Source organism: Taudactylus pleione, unplaced genomic scaffold (assembly GCF_031769625.1).
Source record: "Taudactylus pleione unplaced genomic scaffold, aTauple2 ptg000250l, whole genome shotgun sequence".
Classification (NCBI taxonomy): domain Eukaryota; kingdom Metazoa; phylum Chordata; class Amphibia; order Anura; family Myobatrachidae; genus Taudactylus; species Taudactylus pleione.
This window is the reverse complement of record NW_028284652.1, coordinates 10556151-10577858: the sequence shown is the minus strand read 5'-3', so window position 1 is coordinate 10577858 and position 21708 is coordinate 10556151. Positions and strand designations below refer to the sequence as shown.

At 42.7% G+C, this 21708-nt stretch overlaps 1 protein-coding gene across 1 annotated transcript in view; it reads left to right on the top strand.

Annotated features, from left to right (window-relative positions):
- The first annotated feature begins 11431 nt into the window (after positions 1-11431).
- LOC148515406 (protein kinase C delta type-like) overlaps positions 11432-21708 on the top strand; it is a 47444-nt gene continuing 37167 nt past the window's right edge. Inside the window, exons 1-2 of the mRNA XM_088480120.1 lie at positions 11432-11774; positions 16905-16993. Coding sequence (XP_088336246.1) covers positions 11432-11774; positions 16905-16993 — 432 coding nt within the window. The remainder of the gene's footprint in view (positions 11775-16904; positions 16994-21708) is intronic.

Here is a 21708-nt window from a genome sequence, read left to right as displayed (position 1 = left end):
GGTCGGCTGCCATGTGCTTTTTACTAAGGAGTGTCTTCTGTCTGGCCACTCTAATATACAGGCCTGATTGGTGGATAGCTGCAGATATGGCTGTCCTTCTGGAAGGTTCTCCTCTCTCCACAGAGGAATGCTGTAGCTCTGACAGAGTGACCATCGGATTCTTGGTCACATCCCTGACTAGGGCCCTTCTCCCCCAATCGCTCAGTTTAGACGGCCGGACAACTCTAGGAAGAGTCCTGGTGGTTCTTAACTTTTTCCATTTACGGATGATGGGAGCCCACTGTGCTCATTGGGACCTTCAAAGCAGCAGATATTTTTCTGTACCTTTCCCGACCCCCTGGGGTGCCTAACCCTAACCCCCCTTCCCACACTTTAAACCTAACCCTCCCGGGGCGGGTGCCTAACCATGCTCTGGGGCCTAGAGCTTAGAGGGGCTCATCTTCCTTATCAAAGTTACATATGTTATATACATTTAAAACCATTGGGTGGTACATAGGGGCCCTTACAAACATTTGCAAATATCTAGTTATGCCCCTAGATTTGTACTAAAGGTTCTGTATGTATAGATTTATACTTTACTTCCACTGTATTCATTATAAACTTTATGCAACATTTTATGAAAAATAAGCTCTTAATATTATGAATGCATAGAAACATTGGCTTAAAAAAAAATGGAAACTGCCGCCTGGAGTTTCTGTCCATTTCGTTTAACAAATGCGAGAGGAGGAGGAGACCAGGGTGATGGCGGACAACATGTGAAGAGTTGCTACGACTGGGCCTGTGCAGCAACTTCTCCTCAGCTATCTCTGTGTGTGCTGGTAATAACACTATGTACAATATGTGTGTGTGCTGGTAATAATACTATGTATGCATGGGCGTAATACAGTTGAATACAGAGCTCTAGAGCTCTCTCTCTGAGGACCTGCTGCGCATGCACGGCAGTTCAGATCATAGCCAGTGTAGAGACGGAGACAAAGCTGTCTCTGTCTAATAAATAGATGTCATCTGTCAGAGAAGATTTCTGGGGACTCAGAAACCTCCCCCCAAGTGCGCCAATGCTTGCAGGGCAATAGTATAAGCACATCATTAGATATTGTCTTTCCCGCACAGCTGGAGCAGTAGTTATACATACAGTTTGGTGCATAAAGTGAGAGCACTAGGTCTGGGGGAGGTTTACAAATATAGTATATACATTAGTGGAGAACAGGCTGAAGCATAGAAGACAAAGGGTCGTGTCCTTTTCTATCTGTTTATGACTTACCGTGTTGGTGACCTGTAAAATAAGGTGTCCATATTTATTGATGACGCTGGTTTCCAAACTTTCTCGGTTCAGGGCATCCTTAGTGTCTCATCAATTTTTGCACAGCACCCCTTGGCAAAAATCAAAAACATTTCTGGTAATTTAGTTAGGTGCAAACAACTTACTACATCATAAGTATTTATGTTCTAACAACAAGTTGCCATTTGAAAAAACTAATATGCATAAAATAAATTGAAAGAAAAAAACAATAATTTGATTTCATTATTTTTAATAACTTTATTTTGGTTTGTAAATGTGCGGTTACGGCAACTATTGATTAATATTGGTTTTGAACAAAATGTCACTTTACTTACAATACTCCTAGCAAGCTTGTGTTTGTCATATTTTATAAAGCTTAAACTGAGATGATGCAACAATAATTAGATGACACCTAACAAAAAAAAGGGGTCTGCACACCATCAGGCTATGTCCTTGCTGCTATTTACTGATTAACCATTGGTTTGCTAGTACTGGTATGTGATAGCCACTTTACATCTACTTATTACCTCTATGAATACCTGTATTACAAAATAGAATAAATAAATAAAACTACTTTATTGCATGATTACATAGGATGAGGCTGTATAAATGGCTATGCGCTGTGGCTCAATGTACAACCTTGCCATTAGATCGCCTGCTGACAGCATGCCTCCATGTGCACTGCAATGCCCCTATGTGCAGCAGCCCACATTTTGGGATGATAGTAACTTGTGGATTCAGGGCCTGATTCAGAGATGTATGTGCATCAGATGATGAAGGTACATGAAGGTACATCTCCGATGGTTAGAGGTCTTTGTCTGAGCAGGACCTGAGATTATGCTCGCAGACTCCTCAAAGCCACAGCATGATTGAGATGCTGCGGCGGTTGAGAGGGCGGAGTGGGGACGTAACTGGTCACCATTCCCGGAAATGTTTTCCGGGAGGAACGAGGCCAAGGTCTGCGTCGGCAGATGCAGATTCCTCGCCTCTTAAGTGACCAGCACCCAGTCAGGCTGTAGGAAGCTTCATCTTCCGCAGCCATCGTGACCATTGTGGTGCTCACAAATGCAGCAAGGAGGTGACTGACACCCACTCCTGCATTTGCATTAAGATGGACGGAACTGCAATGCTGCTTGTGTGTGGCTCTGCAATTCCTCCATCTCTGATCAGGCCCTCAGACAATATGTGAACTAGATAGTGACATGATACATAAAAATGATTGTAGGTAACTGTAGGGTTGAGATGCAATCGGAAAAACCGTCTGCCTTAATACCGACAGCCGGCTTCCCGACTGTCATATCCCGGCGAGGGTGAAATGCCGGGCGTCTAGATGTAGACGCCTGACATTTTCACGACGCCGGGAGACAGGCGCCCGGCATCCCGATCAAAGGGATGCCAGGCGCCGCGAGCGGACAGCCGGGGGGGGGGGGTTAGGTTTAGGGCACCCGGGGTGGACTTAGGGTTAGGCACCTCGCCCGGGAGGGATAGGGTTAGGCTAGGGGGAGGGAGGGTTAGGGATAGGCACCCCCGGGGGAGACTTAGGGTTAGGCACCCCCCCCCTGGGGGACTTAGGTTAAGGCAGCGGGAAGGTGGGGGTTAGGGTTAGGCACTTGGGGGGAGAGGTTAGGGTTAGGCACCCATAAGGAGGGTTAGGGTTAGGTTTATACTTACCTTAGGAACGATCGGGATTTCCAGCGCTGTCTGGCTTCCGCTGCCGGGAACTCTGCTTCTGTCGGCCTGCCAATGCCGGAAATCCCGATTTGGTAGGGTTACTCACCTAGTGGTAATAACTATGTTATGCTTACATTGAATGGAATACAAATGGGGAAGTGTGATATGGAAAAGGGCTAATAGCAGAATAGCAGTCCAAGCACATAACATACGAGATGCCTAACATGGGAACAGCATATTATATTCTTTGGTTTAAATGCTAAAACCAGGAAAATTAGGCTTGTTTGCTTACTTTGGGAAAAAGGTGCCTTACAGATGATCTTATTCATATAAATATATGGAAAAGGGCCTAGACTGCACACCCTGAATATATATAATGGGAGGTGCTACCTGTTGAGACTAATGTTGCAGACACAAAAGGAAAAATTACAACTGCACAACTCCAACATTGCTAATTACATATATAATACATTCTGCAATAAAATTGTGCAATAAATAGAGGTTTTAGCATAATCATGGCCAAGGTTATGGGCCTACCCACCACGTCCATGTAACCTCTTAGGGTAGGTCCCTAACATAATGGGGTTAAAGTCCAGGGTGCAGGACACCCCCAAACCAGCCCAGCTGAGCCACCCCAGGGCATCAATCTAGTGAGAAGGGTGACGTGTAAAAGAGTGCGCAATTTATCCTTTGTGTCAGCGTTATATAAATATATGCAAGGGCAACACAAACATTTAATGAGGGATCATTAGCTGTGAATGAAAGAGGTTTTGCCATGTGAATAGTATGTGGCATCTTTCTGTAAGAACCTGTGGCATTCCTCCTGACCCAATGACACGGTACTGGCAAAAGAGCTCACAGAAATTAGAAATGGAGTGGACTCATTTCTTACAAGACATGTTACCTGTAATTGAGGATATTATGTGGTGATTGTTGTAGTGTTCTATATATGGAATACATGCATTGGTCTTATGAATCTATATAGATTAAGGCTACAGTTTATATAGTGATATTCTGCCACAATAGAGGATAACTCTGATGATACAGACATTGAGAGGACATCACTTACCCATATAGGTATACCCCAGCAATCAGTGTCAGAGAAGGGCGGCCACAAGCATTGGGAAGTCCTGCTTCAGGTTGCTTGCCCAGTGCGCCCGTTCCAGGCACCCTGCAAGTAAAATCCTGGAGCTGTGGGTCAAAGATGGTGCTGCCCCCAGGGCCTTACACGAAAGCACTACCTGCACACCCTTAGTAACGGCACTGCCAGCAATACTCACAGCAGGAGCGCCGAGAGGGGGGTGCAGCGGGTACTAATTGCCCAGGCCTGGGGTTGTTGGAGGGGCCCAGCAGTGTACCAGGTCTGCCACCGAACCCTCAGTGACAACAGCCTCTCTCCCCAGCCCAGAACACCTTGCTGTGTGCTGGGCTGCAGTGAGTCCAAGGAGGCTGCTGCCGCTCAGCTTGGACACACTCACTGTTGTGTCAGTAACATTTAACAATTATATAATGGAAGATCACATTAATATGTTCCATAATATTATAGCAAATCAAACAAACAACCATCCACAAAACTGGTTTAGACTTTAATATGTTAGAGGTTTATTATATTGTATAGTTATATTGTATCAATTATATTTGGAATATGTAGTATATTTGGTTATACTGTGTAGAATGTGTGTAATTGTTATATAACTCCCCTGTAACCTCTCTAGGAACACCAGGTTACTAACTCCCATGTAAACTATTGTACCCACCCTTAAACTCCTGCTAAGTGGTGTACCTCCTCTTATTAATCCAGTGCCTCCACCCAAGTATTGGTAGTAGTCCGGGCCTACTTGGGTAAACCCACTTAAATGCTATAGTTATAGTATTTCCCAATAGCCTATGTATCCATAAATCCTATTGGTGCATAGTAACACAACTACCAGTAGATTGGAACATTGGATATAATACTTATTTTCCCTGTTATGTATAAATAAGTAACCGCTCCATTTGTTGTAGTATTATAACTTATTTATATTAATGGTTGAAGTGGAGCCTAACAAACAGTTAAATCTCATAACTTAAAATTCACATACAGAAAATATTCTTACAGGATATTGCACCGACATTTTACATCAATAACTATAACACCTTCTCTTCCTATGAGTCAGATAAAACATGCAATTAGATGTGCAATAAACACTATACGGAGGAGCTTACAGTTCTATGAGACCCCGTCATCCATATTGGATTCTAACAGACTATGGATGTCTTAACTCTTAAATACATATTAGCAACATATGTATGTTGTACAGAGCCACACATGTTAACAAAAAACTTTTCCTACTAACCATGTAGGTATAACTCAGGCACTTTTACATGACAGATGGTTAATTTTATATATCCACAGTCTGATAAGATATCTAATGAGATATAACTGTGAGTATGACTGGATAGTAGTCTGCTAGGGTCAGTCTGCTGATACACAGCTGATACACAGTGTTACTTTATGTCTTTATCCACTTGAAACTAAAAGAGGTCATAGATACATGTGATCCCAAATATAGCAACAGTGTAGACTTTCTCTCTAGAGTAGTAAAACAATTCCAGAGCTCACCTATGCTTTGTAAGTGCTTTTAGTAATTACCTCAAACTTCTAGTCTCTGTTGAGAAGTATATCCAAATCCCAGCTGTGCCTCTATACCCTTTCCCAGATCCCTACTTTAGTTGGCAAATGTGGGGTACAGTGTACTAGGCTAAATTTCACTAGCGGCTGTCAACTTTGACAATACCAGCATTCTTTTTATCAGTGCTTTTCCTGGATCTCCCTTCCGATAATCAGTTATAGATGTTACAACCAGCAGCTTAATCCTACTGACAGCTGCTGTGGTTGATATTCCTACTAATCAATGCTCACCAACTCCTGTGTACCTGCACATCAGGTCCCCCTGCATCAGCAAGCAGGTGCAGCTGCTTCTTCACGTATGATGTAAAGACGGGCCCCTCAGACAGCCGTCCCGCCTCCTTCTCACAGCCAGCGGTCACTGACAATGGAATGGAAACTGCAGCGCCGGTCCCTCACTGTGCTGCCGGCCACCCCAGGAGTCGCCCACCTCGTCGACTCCGCTGCCCCGTAACTGTGGGCTGCTAGACATGCCCCATCTCCTTGAACACAGGCTGACAGCTGTGTGATGAGCTCTGCTCTTCCTCTGGGACCACCATTGCTGCTCCATCGCCGGGACCTCTGCCTCCCCAGCATGCAGCAATGCTCCATTTCCTGTCAGCTGTAAGCTTTCTCTGCTGACAGCCGCTGCTGATGTTTCCTATCCGGCTCCATCCCCCTGCGCTCAGCAGCCCACCACAGCTCCGCTCCCCAGGAAACAAGGAGGTGAGCACTCGATGAGGGGAACAACAGACTGCCCAGCAACAGATGCTGGGCCGCTCTATTTATACCCCAGGCTACAGAGACACGCTACCACTCACTCTGGCCGCGAGCCTCTTTCCTTCCTGCACTAAGCAGGAGCCCCTCCATGCGCTGCCTCCTAGCCCTTCCCACCTGCAGCGCGAGCCCTACACACTCTGCCTATGTTAAACATGGGCTTCCCGACTATAGCTCGTGCCATGGCTTTTACCTATATTACTTGTACAATACACACCACTTAAATATACACTTAAAGTCAGGTGCATAAATATTGGGACATTGACAGAATATTCATATTTTGGCCTCTATTCACCACCACAATGGCTTTGAAATGAAACAAACAAGATGTGCTTTAACTGCAGACTTTCAGATTAAATTTGAGGGTAATTACATCCAAATCACGTGAACGGTGTAGGAATTACAATGGTTTCTATATGTGCCTCCCACTTTTTGTGGTGGTGGTGAATAGAGGCCAAAATATGAAAATTCTGTCAATGTCCCAATATTTATGCACCTGACTGTATGTACAGCCATGGCCAAAAGTTTTGAGAATGACACAAGTATTGGTTTTCACAATGTTTGCTGTTTCAGTGTTTTTAGACCTTTTTGTCAGATGTTACTATGGTATACTGAAGTAAAATTACAAGCATTTTATAAGTGTCAAAGGCTTTTATTGACAAATACATTAAGTTTATGAAAAGAGTCAATATTTGCAGTGTTGACCCTTCTTTTCAAAACCTCTGCAATTTGCCCTGGCATGCAGTCAATCAACTTCTGGGCCACATACTGACTGATGGCCACCCATTCTTGCCTAATCAATGCTTGGAGTTTGTCAGAATTTGTGGGTTTTTGTTTGATCACCCGTCTCTCTTGGCTGTGAAGCAACTCCACACATGAATGGTCTCAGGATGCATTACTGGCATGCGCACATTGCAAATATCGGCAGGCTATGTGCAAACGCAGTCTACCGAGCGGGTCTGATTCAGGTCCTAAGTTCATTGTCATGGCAAAGAGGGACTTTGCAAATAATTGCAATTCACCTGATCACTCTTCATGACATTCTAGAGCAGGGGTAGCCAACCCTGGTCCTCAAGAGCTGCAACAGTGCATGTTTTCCATGTCTCCTCACAGAATCACAAGTGTAATAATTAGCTCCACCTGTGGATCGTTTCAAATGTGTTAGTGAGTCATGACTGCACCTGTGCACCAGCTAGGAGGTCTGGAAAACGTGAACTGTTGGTAGCTCTTGAGGACCGAGGTTGGCTACCACTGTTCTAGAGTATATGCAAATTGCCATCATAACAACTGAACCAGCAGACTTAGTGAAAACTAATACTTGTGTCATTCTCAAAACTTTTGACCATGGCTGTACAGTATGAATTTAAAGTACCATGACATCTCCACACATATAAAGTACTGTGCAAAAGTTTTAGGCAGGTGCAGAAAAAATGCTGCAAAGTAAGATTGCTTTCAAAAATAAAAGTGTTAATAGTTTATTTTTTATCAATTAACAAAATGCAAAGTGCATGAACAGAAGGGAAATCTAAATGAAATCAATATTTGATGTGACCACCCTTTGCCTTCAAAACAGCATCAATTCTTCAATTCTAGATACACTTGCACACAGTTTTTGAAGGAACTCGGCACGAAAGTTATTCCAAACATCTTGGAGAACTAATCACAGATCTTCTGTGGATGTAATTTTGCTCAAATCCTTCTGCCTCTTCATGTAATCCCAGACAGACTTGATGATGTTGAGATCAGGGCTTTGTGGGGCCATATCATCACTTCCAGGAGTCCTTATTATTCTTAATGACATTGGCTGTATGTTTGGGGTCGATGTCCTGCTGCAAAATAAATTTGGAGCCAATCGGACACCTCCCTGACGGTATTACATGATGGATAAGTACATGCCTATATTTCTCAGCATTGAGGACAAAATTAATCCTGATCAAATCCCCAACTCCATTTGCTGAAATGCAGCCCCAAACTTGGAAGGAATGTCCATCATACTTCACTGTTGCCTGCAGACACTCATTATTGTACCGCTCTCTAGCCCTTCAGCTCTAAATTGCCAGAAACCAGTGGGACCCAGGTACACCCATCTACTGTTCGGAGAAGTCTGGCCAGAAGTGGTCTTCATGGAGGAATTGTGACCAATAGCCATACCTTCAACGTGGAAACAAGGCCAAGTGACTCAACTATGCACGAAAACATAGGAACTGGGGAGCAGAAAAATGGCAGCAGGTGCTCAGGACTGATGAGTCAAAATGTAAATATTTGGCTGTAACAGAAGGCAGTTTGTTTGCCGAAGGGCTGTAAAGCGCTGTGGTATATGTGTGCGCTATATAAATAACTGGTAATAAATAAAAATTAGCTGGACATATTCCTAGCTCTAAATGGGTTTAGTGCAATGAAATGGGTTTTTCCCCCAAACAACAAATAATCACAAATATTTACTGGTTTTATTAATTGTTAAACATAGATTTTTATTGGATTTACAAATGTATATATACTACTTAATAACATGTTATTTCAGGTACAAAACTTAGATCATAGAGTTAGAGGTATGTTATGATTTTTATTGAATATAATGCTATACTACATATATCGCCCAGTTTAGAGGATGTTTTTTTTACATATAGAAAAACTACTAAAGCAGCACATCCACTAGCAGACCAAAAAACCACTGCACGAGTATTACACTGTAATCATGCAGTCATTTCACAGTCTGTGCTGTGCCTACACTGACCGATTGATCGTTCAGTGTAGGCACTCTCCATCATCTGTGAACATGCCCAATCTGTCGTTATCAACAGATTGACTGGCATGTTCACCCGATGATTGATGTCGGAAACAACCAGCGGGAGCAAACATCACTGGTCGTTTCCGACATACAAGTGCACGATTACTGAGCGATTGCACGATTATGATGTCGTAATCGTGCAATCGCTCAGTATTATCGGCATGTGGATGTGCGCCTTTAGAAGAGACAAAAACATAGTGGGATTTATGGACCAAGAGAATTACATGAAAATAGTCTGGGTCCCTACAGGCTTAAGAGCATTCAAGAAACCTGGATTTGCATTACAAAACGTATCACTTTTCATTTAACCTGTATCTTACAATTATATCCTGTATTTCTATATAAAGCAGAAAATATACTGACAGTGGGGTGGGAGCAGTTGCACACTTAAGAAGAGATGGAAAGAAGGAAGGAAAGGAGGATCATAGTATGGCAGGTACAGTTCCTCCATCAGACTCTGGCCTACTATGGCTGCGTCTGTGGACGCAGTGTCCGCGACACTCCCATTACATCCATGAGATTTATATTTTTTGGTTGCACTTGTATTCTATTTGGGCAGCACAGATGGTGTAATGGTTAGCATTACTGCCTCACAGCACTGAGGCACTGAGGTCGTGGGTTCAATTCCCACTAAGGCCCTAACTATGGGCCGAATTCAATTCAGTGCGGTGATGAATAGTCGCGGGAGGGAGCTCCCGTAGCTATTGAATTGGGCCCTATGTGGGTCTCCTCTCGGTACTCGGGTTTCCTCCCACACCCTAGTGTGTAAGTATATGCGTGTACATGTGGTAGGGAATATCGATTGTAAGCTACATTGGGGCAGGTACTGATGTGAAAATGGCCAAATATTCTCTGTTAAGCGCTGCGGGGTATGTGTGCGCTATATAAATACCTGGTAATAACTAAATAATATTACCCATTGTATAAACCGTCACAAATGCAGATGCAATAAAAGGTGACCTACATAATCATCAGTATTGTGTGTGGATTGTGTGTGACTCAGAATCAGGCCCATGGTGAGAAACTTCTTCACAGAACGTCACCTATATCACATAGAGGTAATCTGTCGTGCAGGGGGAAGTAATATCAGCACTAACTAAATAGGGCTCATCTACTAATGTGTACTAATACAAATTATTATTACTACCCATTATTTATATGGCGCCACAAGTGACACACAGCACCTTACACGTGTAATTACCAGACACAGCTCAGACATCACAAGATATAAAGCGCAGAAGACTTACAATTCAACACAATACAGAGCATAGCAGTATACAGGCCTAATAAGCATCACTGTGCATACAGTCCACATACCCATAAAGAGAGGAGCACCGGCTGATCCCCCCTAGTACAATGCCGCTGTTTGGAAGGAGTAGAGGCTGGTATGTATGAGGAGGACAGAACATGGGGGGTAAAGGGCTTCTTCCTAGGGGTACTGTGTAATGCACCAGTATAAATGTTTTTTTGTCATTATAATAAAAGCAGAAGAAACAGTTGATTTAATAAAGATGAAAAACGTACAAGGTATATTGGAGACTGGTGAGTGAGAGGATTTTTAGTACAAAAAATATTTAACTAAGATACAAAACATATGTGAGCACTAACAGGGGTAGTTTATACAGGGCTCTAATCTGTATAATATTAGGCCTAATCCAAATGCCTTGAGAGCAGCACATAGGGAGAGCCATGTGATGGAGCACACAGGCCCAGATCCGGCTGATGAATGGGCACCTTCATCCCTTACATAGAATAATACTCTCACATACTAGAAGAACATGTACATTTGTTTCTTTGCAATGTAAATTTCTAGCTCTGCAGTCAGACCTCAATGTGTGATCCTTCCATTGTGGGGCATATTATTTGTGTTTGGCCATGGGAGCCTATGTCATGTTACCGTGCAGTCTCACAGTCATTCACCAGATTACCTGGCTAGTAAATGATACCCATGGTGAGGGGACACTCTGGAGAAGCTGCAACATGTTAGGGTATCAGAGGACAGAGGGGGGATGATTTGCTTTTCTCTAGGGAAATGATGCTGATTCAGGAGGAGAAGTGATATCCAGTAATAAAAACATAGGAAAATGAACATAGGCACCACTCCCAATTTACAGTGACATAAGTAATTGTATATCAGATGGGCTCAATCTATTATACAATTAGTAAAATTACAAGACAATCTACAAATTATTCTACTTTCTAAAATACAGACCCTCTCCCATAATAAATACATTATAGTGTATATGGGGAAGACTGGTGAGATCACATGATGCCCGTGCGCTGGCATCACACACCTGTAGTCAGGGTAACGCGGCTGTTAACTTTCAAAGTGGAGAACGGCAGTTGGAAGACTGAGCTCATCCTACTACTGGACATGGAAGCTGCTGGAGGAAAAGCGCAAGTGAGTGAGAAGATGGCAGGAAGACGGGCTCTGAAGAGGAAGCCGAGTGAGCCCAAGAAGACAACAAATCCTAAGGCTGGTCGTGGCAAGAAGAGGAAACAACGGAATAGAAGAAGATGGACCGACGACTCGTCCAGTTCAGATTTAAAGAAGAAGAAGAAGAGGGATGAGAGCAAGATGGAGTCATCAGAGTGTGACCAGCCAAGATCAGGTAGAGAGGGGAAGGTGGTTTCATCAGGCCAAAAGTGTCTCAGTATAGGGCAGCTGTAGATCTCCTGCACTTCAGTTGGATTCAAAATTTAGCAACATGTCTGTTACATTTAGTGTTACTTTGCCAAGGTTGTATATTAACATGTTATGATATAAGCAATATTGAGGGGATTTCTTCAAGTTTCAAGTACTATGGGTGATGTAATACAGTTATTAAAGTACTAAGGGGGATATTCATGAAAGATTGGAGAGAGATAAGTAACAACCAATCAGCTCCTAACTGTCATTGAACAGGCTGTGTTTAAAAATGATTGAATGATTTTTTCTCTCTCAAAGCTTTCATGAATATCCCTCTTAGGGGGAGATTTATCAACGGCAAGAGAAAGATTAAGCAGAGAGATTCAGGGGGGGATTTATCAAAGCTTGGAGAGATAAAATGGAGAGAAATACAGTACTAGCCAATCAGCTCCTGTTATTTTTCAAACACAGCCTGTACAGTGACAGGTAACAGCTGATTGGTTGGTATTTTATCCCTCTCCATGCTTTCATAAATCTCCCACTGAAATTTAAAAAGAAAAAACTTATTAAAATAGTACATTCAACAAGTAAGGAAACATGTATGAAGTCAAGTACACAACATAAATGTGCTGTAACCTATAGCAGTCACTCAGATCCAAATGTCATTTTATAGTTACATTTGGAAAATTAATGCAGCTTTTATTTTGCATAAAGTACTCATCAAATCATCTCCTGCATCTCCCTCATTGCATCTAACCGAGCAGCTCATCTAGTCAGCCAACATGTCTCCAGCTGTCAGATATTATTACTAGAATTATTACTATTATCTAGATAATATAATCTAGATAATAATTGTGTAATGTCTGTCCCATCTCTGACTAGAGATGGCCATTGAGCATCAATGTTTAAAAAAAAACATTGATGGTGGCTGGCCAATGTCAACTAGTTTTGCTGTTGATGGCAGAGACTCAAAGGTTCTCTGCCACAGATGGATGAATGGGAGCCATTTTTTTTTTTTTAATTCTTTTTATTGAATCAGAGACATATAGACAAACAATTCAATACAGCATTGAGTAAAAAAAAAAAAACAAATTTGTGGATACAAATTGACAATTTCAATTTGATATAAGCAAAATATCAGGACATATACTATACTATATAAAGATAACATTGTATTGAAAATAAAATTGTTATAGATAATGTAGATAATATAGGTGAAGGGTGCATCGTGTGGGATATCACTATGGAGCCACTGGAGGATCATTGTCAAGCACACGTAAAAGGTACCACGAAGAAGAAGAAAAACATTTAGTAAGAAGTTGTTGAGTGGTTATTGGGAGTGTAGAAATATAGCTCTCCCATATTTCCAAACATTTTTATACCCTAGACTCTTTGTCCAAAGAAGCCTCCACCCAATCCATTTGGAACAAATAAAATAACTTCTCTTTAAATAGTGAAAAGGGGGGTGTACCTGGCTGATTCCACACCTGTAAAATGGTTTTCTTAGAGGCCGCGCTAACCGCCAGTAGCAGTCTGTGACAACCTTTTGTTATATGTTGATCTTGGGGGAAAATACCCAATACTGCCCATAAGGGATCGAATGGCACAAAATTGACTAAATTATCCATAGTATATTTGCGAACTCTCAGCCAAAATATTCTGACCAGGGGGCAAGACCACAGACAATGAAAAAAAACTGCGTTGTCCTCCCCACAGCGGCGACATGAGTGTGAGGTCGAGGATCCCATCAGGAAGCTACGATGTGGGCTAATATATGTTCTGTGGTAGACATTTAGAAATAATTCTTGATAAGAGCTAGCAGAGATAGTTCGACAGGAGTCATATAAATTCTTGAGCAGAACATCAGGTGTGAGTTGGGGGAATTGGTGTATCCATAAGGGCAAACCAGTTTGTAGAGTGTTGTAATCTAAGCTATCTCTCAAAAATAAGTAATGGTGGGATATCGCTTTACATGAAGGTAGGGGGACTGATAGTAATGCATCTAAATTGTTGACCCAATCTTTTTCTGAAAAATATTTAGTGACTTGCTTTATATAGTGTTGTACTTGGTAATAAGCAAAGGGAAAACAGGATAAAAACTAAAATTTCTCTACCGCCCTATGGAACGCGAGAGGACCTCTAAGATCAGAATCCACCAGACATCGTACAGACTGAATACCCCGGGCAGCCCACATTGAGAAAGGGAATGTAGCACTACCGAGCTGAAATTCTGGGTTTCGATGTAGGGAGACAGAGTTTTGTGGGCATTCAATCCCTGCTTATGCCTTAGTATGTGCCACATCCTGCGTGTGGTCCATAGAAGAGGGTTAGCTTTTTGATCCAAGGTAACTTCACAGTCATGAAGGTGTAAAAATTAGGTTAGATTATAATCTTTTAAAAAATTATCTTCCAGAGCTAGGTCAGTATAAATAGATGTGCCATTCAACCAATCTCGTAAATGGCGTAATAAAGCAGAATGGTTATAATGAACAATATTTGGGAAATTAATTCCCCCGTTGTATTTGCATTGTTGGAGCCGAACCAGGCCAATTCTACTTCGCTTATTGTTCCAGATGAACCTAACAAATGATGTGTTGAGTTTTTTAATGCCTTCTTGAGACAGTAGTAATGGTAAGGATTGGAACAAGTAGATCAATCGGGGAATCGCTATCATTTTAAGCAAGCTAGCCCTCCCTAGGTAAGAGAGCCGAAGATGCCCCCAACCACTTAGAACCCCAAGCAAAGTTTTAATAGCCCTTGATATATTGGTATAATACAGGGATGAGGGATTTTTAGTTATCTGAACTCCCAGGTATGTAAAACACCCCTTCGCCCAGGTAAAGGGTACATTAGCATGCCAATGTGGGCGAATAAACCCAGGCCGCAGATATAAAGCTATAGATTTTTCCGAATTTACCCGGAGTCCAGAAATATCTCCAAATTCTTTAAGCAAAGATAACAGATAAGTTATAGAAGTTTTGGGTTGAGAAAAATACAGGAGTACATTGTCTGCAAATGCCGTCACCTTAAGTTCATTAGTGCCTATCTTAATGCCTCTAACAGAAGAATCCTGCTGAATTAGACGAAGTAGGGGGTCCAATGATAAATTAAAAAGAAGAGGGGACATTGGACATCCCTGTCTAGTGCCTCTATGTAATCTCATCACACCTCCCAGTAAACCATTGATCAACCATTGTCTGTGGAGAGTTATAGAAGTAATGTATTAAGTTAATAAAGTCTTTTCCAAAGGCTCTACGTGACAAAATTGGAAATAAATGGGGCCAAAGAATGGTGTCAAAAGCCTTGTGTGTATCAAGACTTAGCAATAAATTGGAGGAGGATACATCTTGGGAAGAAACAACGTTAGCCGCTATTGCTGACCGAATACCCTTGACCGAGTGTCGACCCTTTACGAATCCAAGTTGGTGTGATGTCAATAAATTAGGGAGAATAGATTGTCAATTTTTTTTTTTTTTTTACTGTTTACAGCACAGAGTTTAGCCCCGAGGGTTTGCAAACTATCGATGGTTCACCATAGATGGTTTGTGTGCCATTGATGGAAATCACTGATGGGACCATCGATGATAACCATAGATGGCCATGGCCATCCCACGGATGGCCATCCCAATCTCTGACATGCAAACGCAGTGAGTGTAGGTGCCTGCAACCAACGGCTCCCACTGCTAGGGAGATGGGACAGACCTAGTGCCAGAGAAGAGGAGGACCTGTCATGCTGCCGGGAACAGGGTAAATATGGAGGATGGAGATGTGGTATGGAGTGGGAGAAAGGTGGGACAGAGCAGTAGAGGGGGGAGTGGATAAGAAGGAAATGGGGTTGGACAAGGCAGGGGGCGGGTTACAACTTTATATATTTTACTATGTTTGATCTAATGGAAGATTTTTTTTATATGAACGACTCAAATGGTGATATAGAAAAAGTATACAAGGAAAGTGACACATGAGATGAAACAATTTCAGACATTTTAATGGATATTTCAGTAGCTTATAAAAATGTTATAGTGTATTATACACTAACACATGATTGTAAGCTGTTCTTTCCTTTACATGCTGCAATTATGTCCTTAACTGTAAATTTACCTAAAACAAACTAGAAAAGATGGTGAAGTCTATAATATAGTAATTAGTACTATTTTTGAAATATATATATCATGTATTACATTTATTAAGAAAGGTTAATTATTTAAAAAAACAGCTAAGTGATTTATATGCAGAGGGAGTAGTTTAATGATTTGATGGGTGAGTAAATGAAATGAGACAATGTATATGTACATACCTAGGCAACGGGAAGATGTAATAATGAATAGGTGAATACAGATTATAAAGAGATAACTGGGAACATTGGGCCTGATTCAGACCCACTTGCGAGCGGCTGTCCGCTCGCAAGTGGGTCGATGTTATGGACTGAGCATGCGCACGACGGAGGGAGCTCCGTCGTGCGCATGCGCCAGACACGACGAGCGAAGGAAAGTCCTTCGCTCGTTGTGTCCGATCAAAGGGGGCGTGCTGTCAATGTTGATTGACAGCACGCCCCCTTTGGTGGGCGTGCCGGGGGCGTGCCTCCCTGATGGGGGCGTTCCCACGGGAATGCCTCCCGTCAGAAGCCGGCCCACTGACATCACTAGTGATGTCAGTGGGAGTGATATTGGCTCTGATAGAGCCAAAATCACTCCGGAGCTTGCGGTTGAAAACCTCAACCGCAGGCTCCGGCTCGCAAATTCGATGGTCGCGATGGTCTCGACCATCGCGACCATCACAATGCACGCTCGTATAGCCTGTGGGTGGTGACCCACAGCTATACGAGCGTCCAGGAGGACGCTCCATGAAAATGGAGCCCGGCCCTCATTCAGAGCGTGCGCTCTGCTCAGAGCGTACGGCTCTGAATGAGGGCCATTGTGTGCATTATAATGTGAGGTTACTATACAATGAGGCCTGCTGTATCCTGGTAACTAAAGGTGTCTTCAGCTATAATGCATTTTATATACTGGCCCCAATTAGCCCACTTCAGTAATAGCCAATATCATCATTGCTGCGGCCTTATAATGCATCTTGTTACACAGCAAATTAATAATATTTCCTTATTTTACTCCACAAGGACCAAGCAGCGTCTCGGCAGCCTGCCCCGGTGATGTCATCGACCGGTTCACTATCCACCGTGAGCTGGGCCGGGGCAGCTTCGGAAAAGTAAGTTTTATTATTTTCAATTTGTTAATTTGTTATGAGGGGCTATTATGGGCATGTATTGTATCCTATGCATATGCACAGATACATTAGTCTGTGTATAATAATAGGTCACATCTGTAACTGTCATTTATCCTAATCAGAAACCATCTGATCATTCTGCAAATATTTGATTATTGCCCCATTATGGTAGTTTTAGCTGTGCCATAATAGAAAACTCTCTGTAGGTCAGTGGTTCTCAATCATTAGTCACCTGGGTCCCCCATTTGCATTTTTTGTACCCTAGACATTTGCCAAAAAATACATTTGTCTATTATTATAAAATTGGACGTGGATAAAAATGAGGCCATAATGCTTGTGTGATGACCTGATCACAGCTGCAGCACACATGTGCACATCACACCTAACATGCACAGTGCATGCCCCACCTCTCACTGCACACGCCATGCACATTACGTGTAACCTGCATGCACACACTGCAGCAATGTGACAGAGAAGACCAGGAATGGGGGCATGGGGCATATCTATGATGGGAGCAGGGTATGCGGTGCACAGGAGCCCCTGGATGATACTTGCCTACATCACTGAAATCACAGTGAAAATGGCACCAGTGCTATTCTCCAAGAGATCAACACATGCACAGTGTACTGGCGAGGAGGGGGCTGCATGGAGGCTGCACATACCTAGGAACTGAAGTAGTGGTTTCCCACCTCTCTTAATCTGCGCCTGACAGGGGAGGGGGTAATAAGTAAGTATAATGGGACTGGAGTGGTCAGGGAGAGCATGGTAATAAAGTAGTAATAAATATATTTGCTATTCGATAAAAAGTTTAGGTGCCACTATATATGTGCTATTAATAGATTTACAAAAAAATAAATAAAAATGACACAATAGAATCAATTGTACATATATAAATATATATATATATATATATATATATTACTATTTATGAAAATTGTAAAATTGACAATAAAACAATAGATCACATATGCCTTCTTTTTCAGGGTCAGTTATTTTAGATTTATTGTCAGGGTCTAAAGCCGGGTACACACTAGACAATATGTCGTCTGAGCCACATATCGTCCACATTGAGCAGTGTGTACCCACTATGTCGCTGATGATACGCCCTCCCGAGCATAGTCAGCGTCATCGTCCATAGGACCTGCATGCAGCATGGCCCCGCTGGCGCTCTCAGCATCTGCAAGTGTGTATGCACTTGCCGATGCCGGATCCCTCGCTGGGTCCCGTCGCGAATGAGATCAAGCTGGGTGCACTTCTCAGTCCCATTGTACAATTAGGGGTATAATTACTAAAGTGCGGATTTTTAGAAGTGGAGGGGCCAAATGTAATAGGGTGACAGTGTAGAAAATGTGAGAAAAAACTCTCACACTGTTTAAACTCTGCCAATGTAACAGAGCCCGAGAACATGCAAACTCGGATGATTTTACAATATAAAAACCCTCATGATATAAACTCTTATCCAGATGTTTTCCCATTTTAAAAATACAACAAGACCAATGTAATAGTGGGAGATTTTACTGGTAAACTCTAACATTTTTTTAACTCCCACCCTATTACATTTGGCCCGAGATGTGACCATTGTAGATCATATGACTCGTTATATCACTTAAGATCTTATTTAATTGGTTCAATATGGTCACATGATATAGTTCTGGATATGCTGGAACAGACTCTGGGCCTGATTCAGACCCGGTCACAAGCGCTGTGCGGTCGCAACTGGGTCGATGGTGAGCCGGCTCCGTTGTGCGTATGTGCGAGACCCGGATAGCGACGGGCACTCCGTCGCTCCGGGTCTCGCAACAAAGGGGGCGAGCTGTCGATGTTGAGTGACAGCTCGCCCCCTTTGGTGGGCGGGCCGGGGGAGTGGCTGCCCAAACGGAGGTGTTCCCATGTGAACGCCTCCGTTTGGGGGCGGCCCCACTGACATCACGAGTGATGTCAGTGGGAGAGATTTCGGCTCTGTTAGAGCCGAAATCTCTCTGGGGCTTGCGACCACGAAACCCTACCACAAGGGTCTCGTCGCAAACCCGATGGTCGCGATGGTCTTGACTATCGCGACCATCTTCCTGGCCGCTCACTATAGCTGTGGGTGGTCACCCACAGCTATGCGAGAAGCCAGGACGCCGTTTAAAAAAAAAAAAAAAGCCCGGCCCTGATTCAGAGCGAGCGCTCTGTTAGAGTGTCCGGCTCTGAATCAGGGCCCCTATTTGATATTGTTCTGGTAGTCAAGACAACGTGATGCTGATCATTAGGTGATTTATTTTAATCACATGACATAGTAAGTATCATGTGACTCGATTTAAAGATGTAATCAAGGATTGTTATCAATCACAATTCGGCAGTCAAAAACTGATGCGGCGTCTCAGCCACCCCCCACGTGTTTCTCCTCACAGGCTTGTAAGCGCGTAAGTGAGTGGGGACAGATGCCCAGAGGCACCGCGTCACCAAGGTAACCACATTCCATCCGCTCCTATACCATGTGACCCCCAATGTACACATGACTCACTGCGTCATCAGGACCCTCTTCAATCAGCTCCCCTATGATCACTCTCGGAGCAGACTGAACTCTATCGTATTCACAACAGCGCCTGGTCATGTGGTATAACATCATTGCAGAACACCCCCAATTCATCACACTGAGGGGCGTGCCCAGCACTTATGAAGGTGCTGGGCTTCCCCCAAGCTCTCCCCTTATGGCGAATAATTGCCATGCACAGTAAAGCACCTTACACAGTATTTCTTACACAGTAATGGCCATTATAACACATTATGCCACACGCAGTAATGCCCTTTATTACACATTATGCCACACACAGTAATGCCCTTTATAACACATTATGCCACACGCAGTAATGCCCTTTATAACACATTATTCCACATGCAGTAATGACCTGTATAACACATTATGCTATATGCAGTAATAACCTGTATAACACATTATGCCACATGCAGTAATGCCCTGTATAATACATTGTGCCACACACAGTATATACCTCTATAATACATTATCCCCAATTCAAATTACACCACACAGTAGTCCCTTATTCATGTTATGACACACAGTGGGAGCCCTTTTACGCAATGCCCAAATTAGTGTCCCTTATACACAAGGCCCACAGTAGTAGTGCCCCTAATACAATGCTCACAGTAGTAGTTCCCCTTATACAATGCCCACAGCAGTGGTGCCCCTTACACAATGGCCCCAGTAGTGGTGACCCCCATTAGTAGTGCCCCCAGCAGTAATGCCCCCTATAGTAGTGCCTCTATTAGTAATTCCCCCTATAGTAGTGCCCCCAGTAGTAATGCCCCCTATAGTAGTGCCCCTATTAGTAATGCTCCCTATAGTAGTGCCCACAGTAGTAACGCCATTAGTAGTGCCCCCATTAGTAGTGCCCCCATTAGTAATGCCCCCTATAGTAGTTCCCCCAGTAGTAATCCCCCATTAGTATTTTGGATAACAGAATATTACGTATTTTGGAATATTTGCATAAAATAATGAAATATCTTGAGAATGGGACCCCAATATACACACAGAATGCATTTATGTGTTATATACATCTTATACACATAGCCTGAAGGTCATTTTATTCTATATTTTCTATAATTTTGTGCATCAAAAAAAGCTTGTGTAAATACATGAAATTCATTTATGTTTCATATACACCTTATATACACAGCCTGAAGGTTATTTTATACACTATTTTTAATAATTTGTGCTTTAAACAAAGTTTGTTTACATTAAACCATCAGAAAGCAAAGGTTTCACTTTCTCAGTCATGCTAAAAATATTCCGTATTTCGGAATATTCCGTATTTCGGAATATTTGGATATGGGAGACTCAACCTGTATTGTGCACATTGATGATTTTATTGTATGAATATTAGTAATTGTGATTTATTAAATGTGATCCATTATCCTTTTAACCAACCATCCTGCATTTATATTTTATATATTATATAGTATTTTTTTAATACTCCATACAGCCAGCGCTGGTATATATTATTATCACTAGTGTTTGTCTAGTTCAGTTTATTGAAAGTAAATATATCTCAATGACTGAAAACAGACAGGTTCCTGAAATCAGGACGACCGATTATTGACACAGAAGATTTGCTTTGCATTGCCTATTACTGCAGTAAAGCAATTAGGTATGCTGAGACCACTATAACTAACAGAAGGGCAGACATATAACTCTAACAATCACCACAATAGTGACCATAAATAGGCTTTTTATAATAAACCACTATGTGGGGGAATTCATATAGCCGTGAATGGCTTATCGTGCGAATAAATACTTATACCACCAAAACTTTTTAATAATAATACACTAATATACTTTTATCCTATATCACTTTGCCTTTTTGGGGAGTACAGGCAGATTTCCCAGGGCCATAACTAGGGTGGTGCGACCAGTGCCGTGGCACAGGGCACCGCAGGGCAGGGGGCTCTGTTTGGGCCTGACAATTTCCTGTTTATTATCATTCTCACTTGTAGCTTCTTCTTCCTTTATCCCCAGCATCTCCTGGCCTCCCCTATCTCTTCCCTGGCCCTTCCCCATGAGGCTGTGGCCCTTTTTCAGGTGCGTGTCTTATGTCCCTATTTATCCCCAGCATCCCCTGGCCTCCCCTATCTCTTCCCTGGCCCTTTCCCATGAGGCTGTGGCCCTTTTTCAGGTGCGCGTCTTATGTCCCTATTTA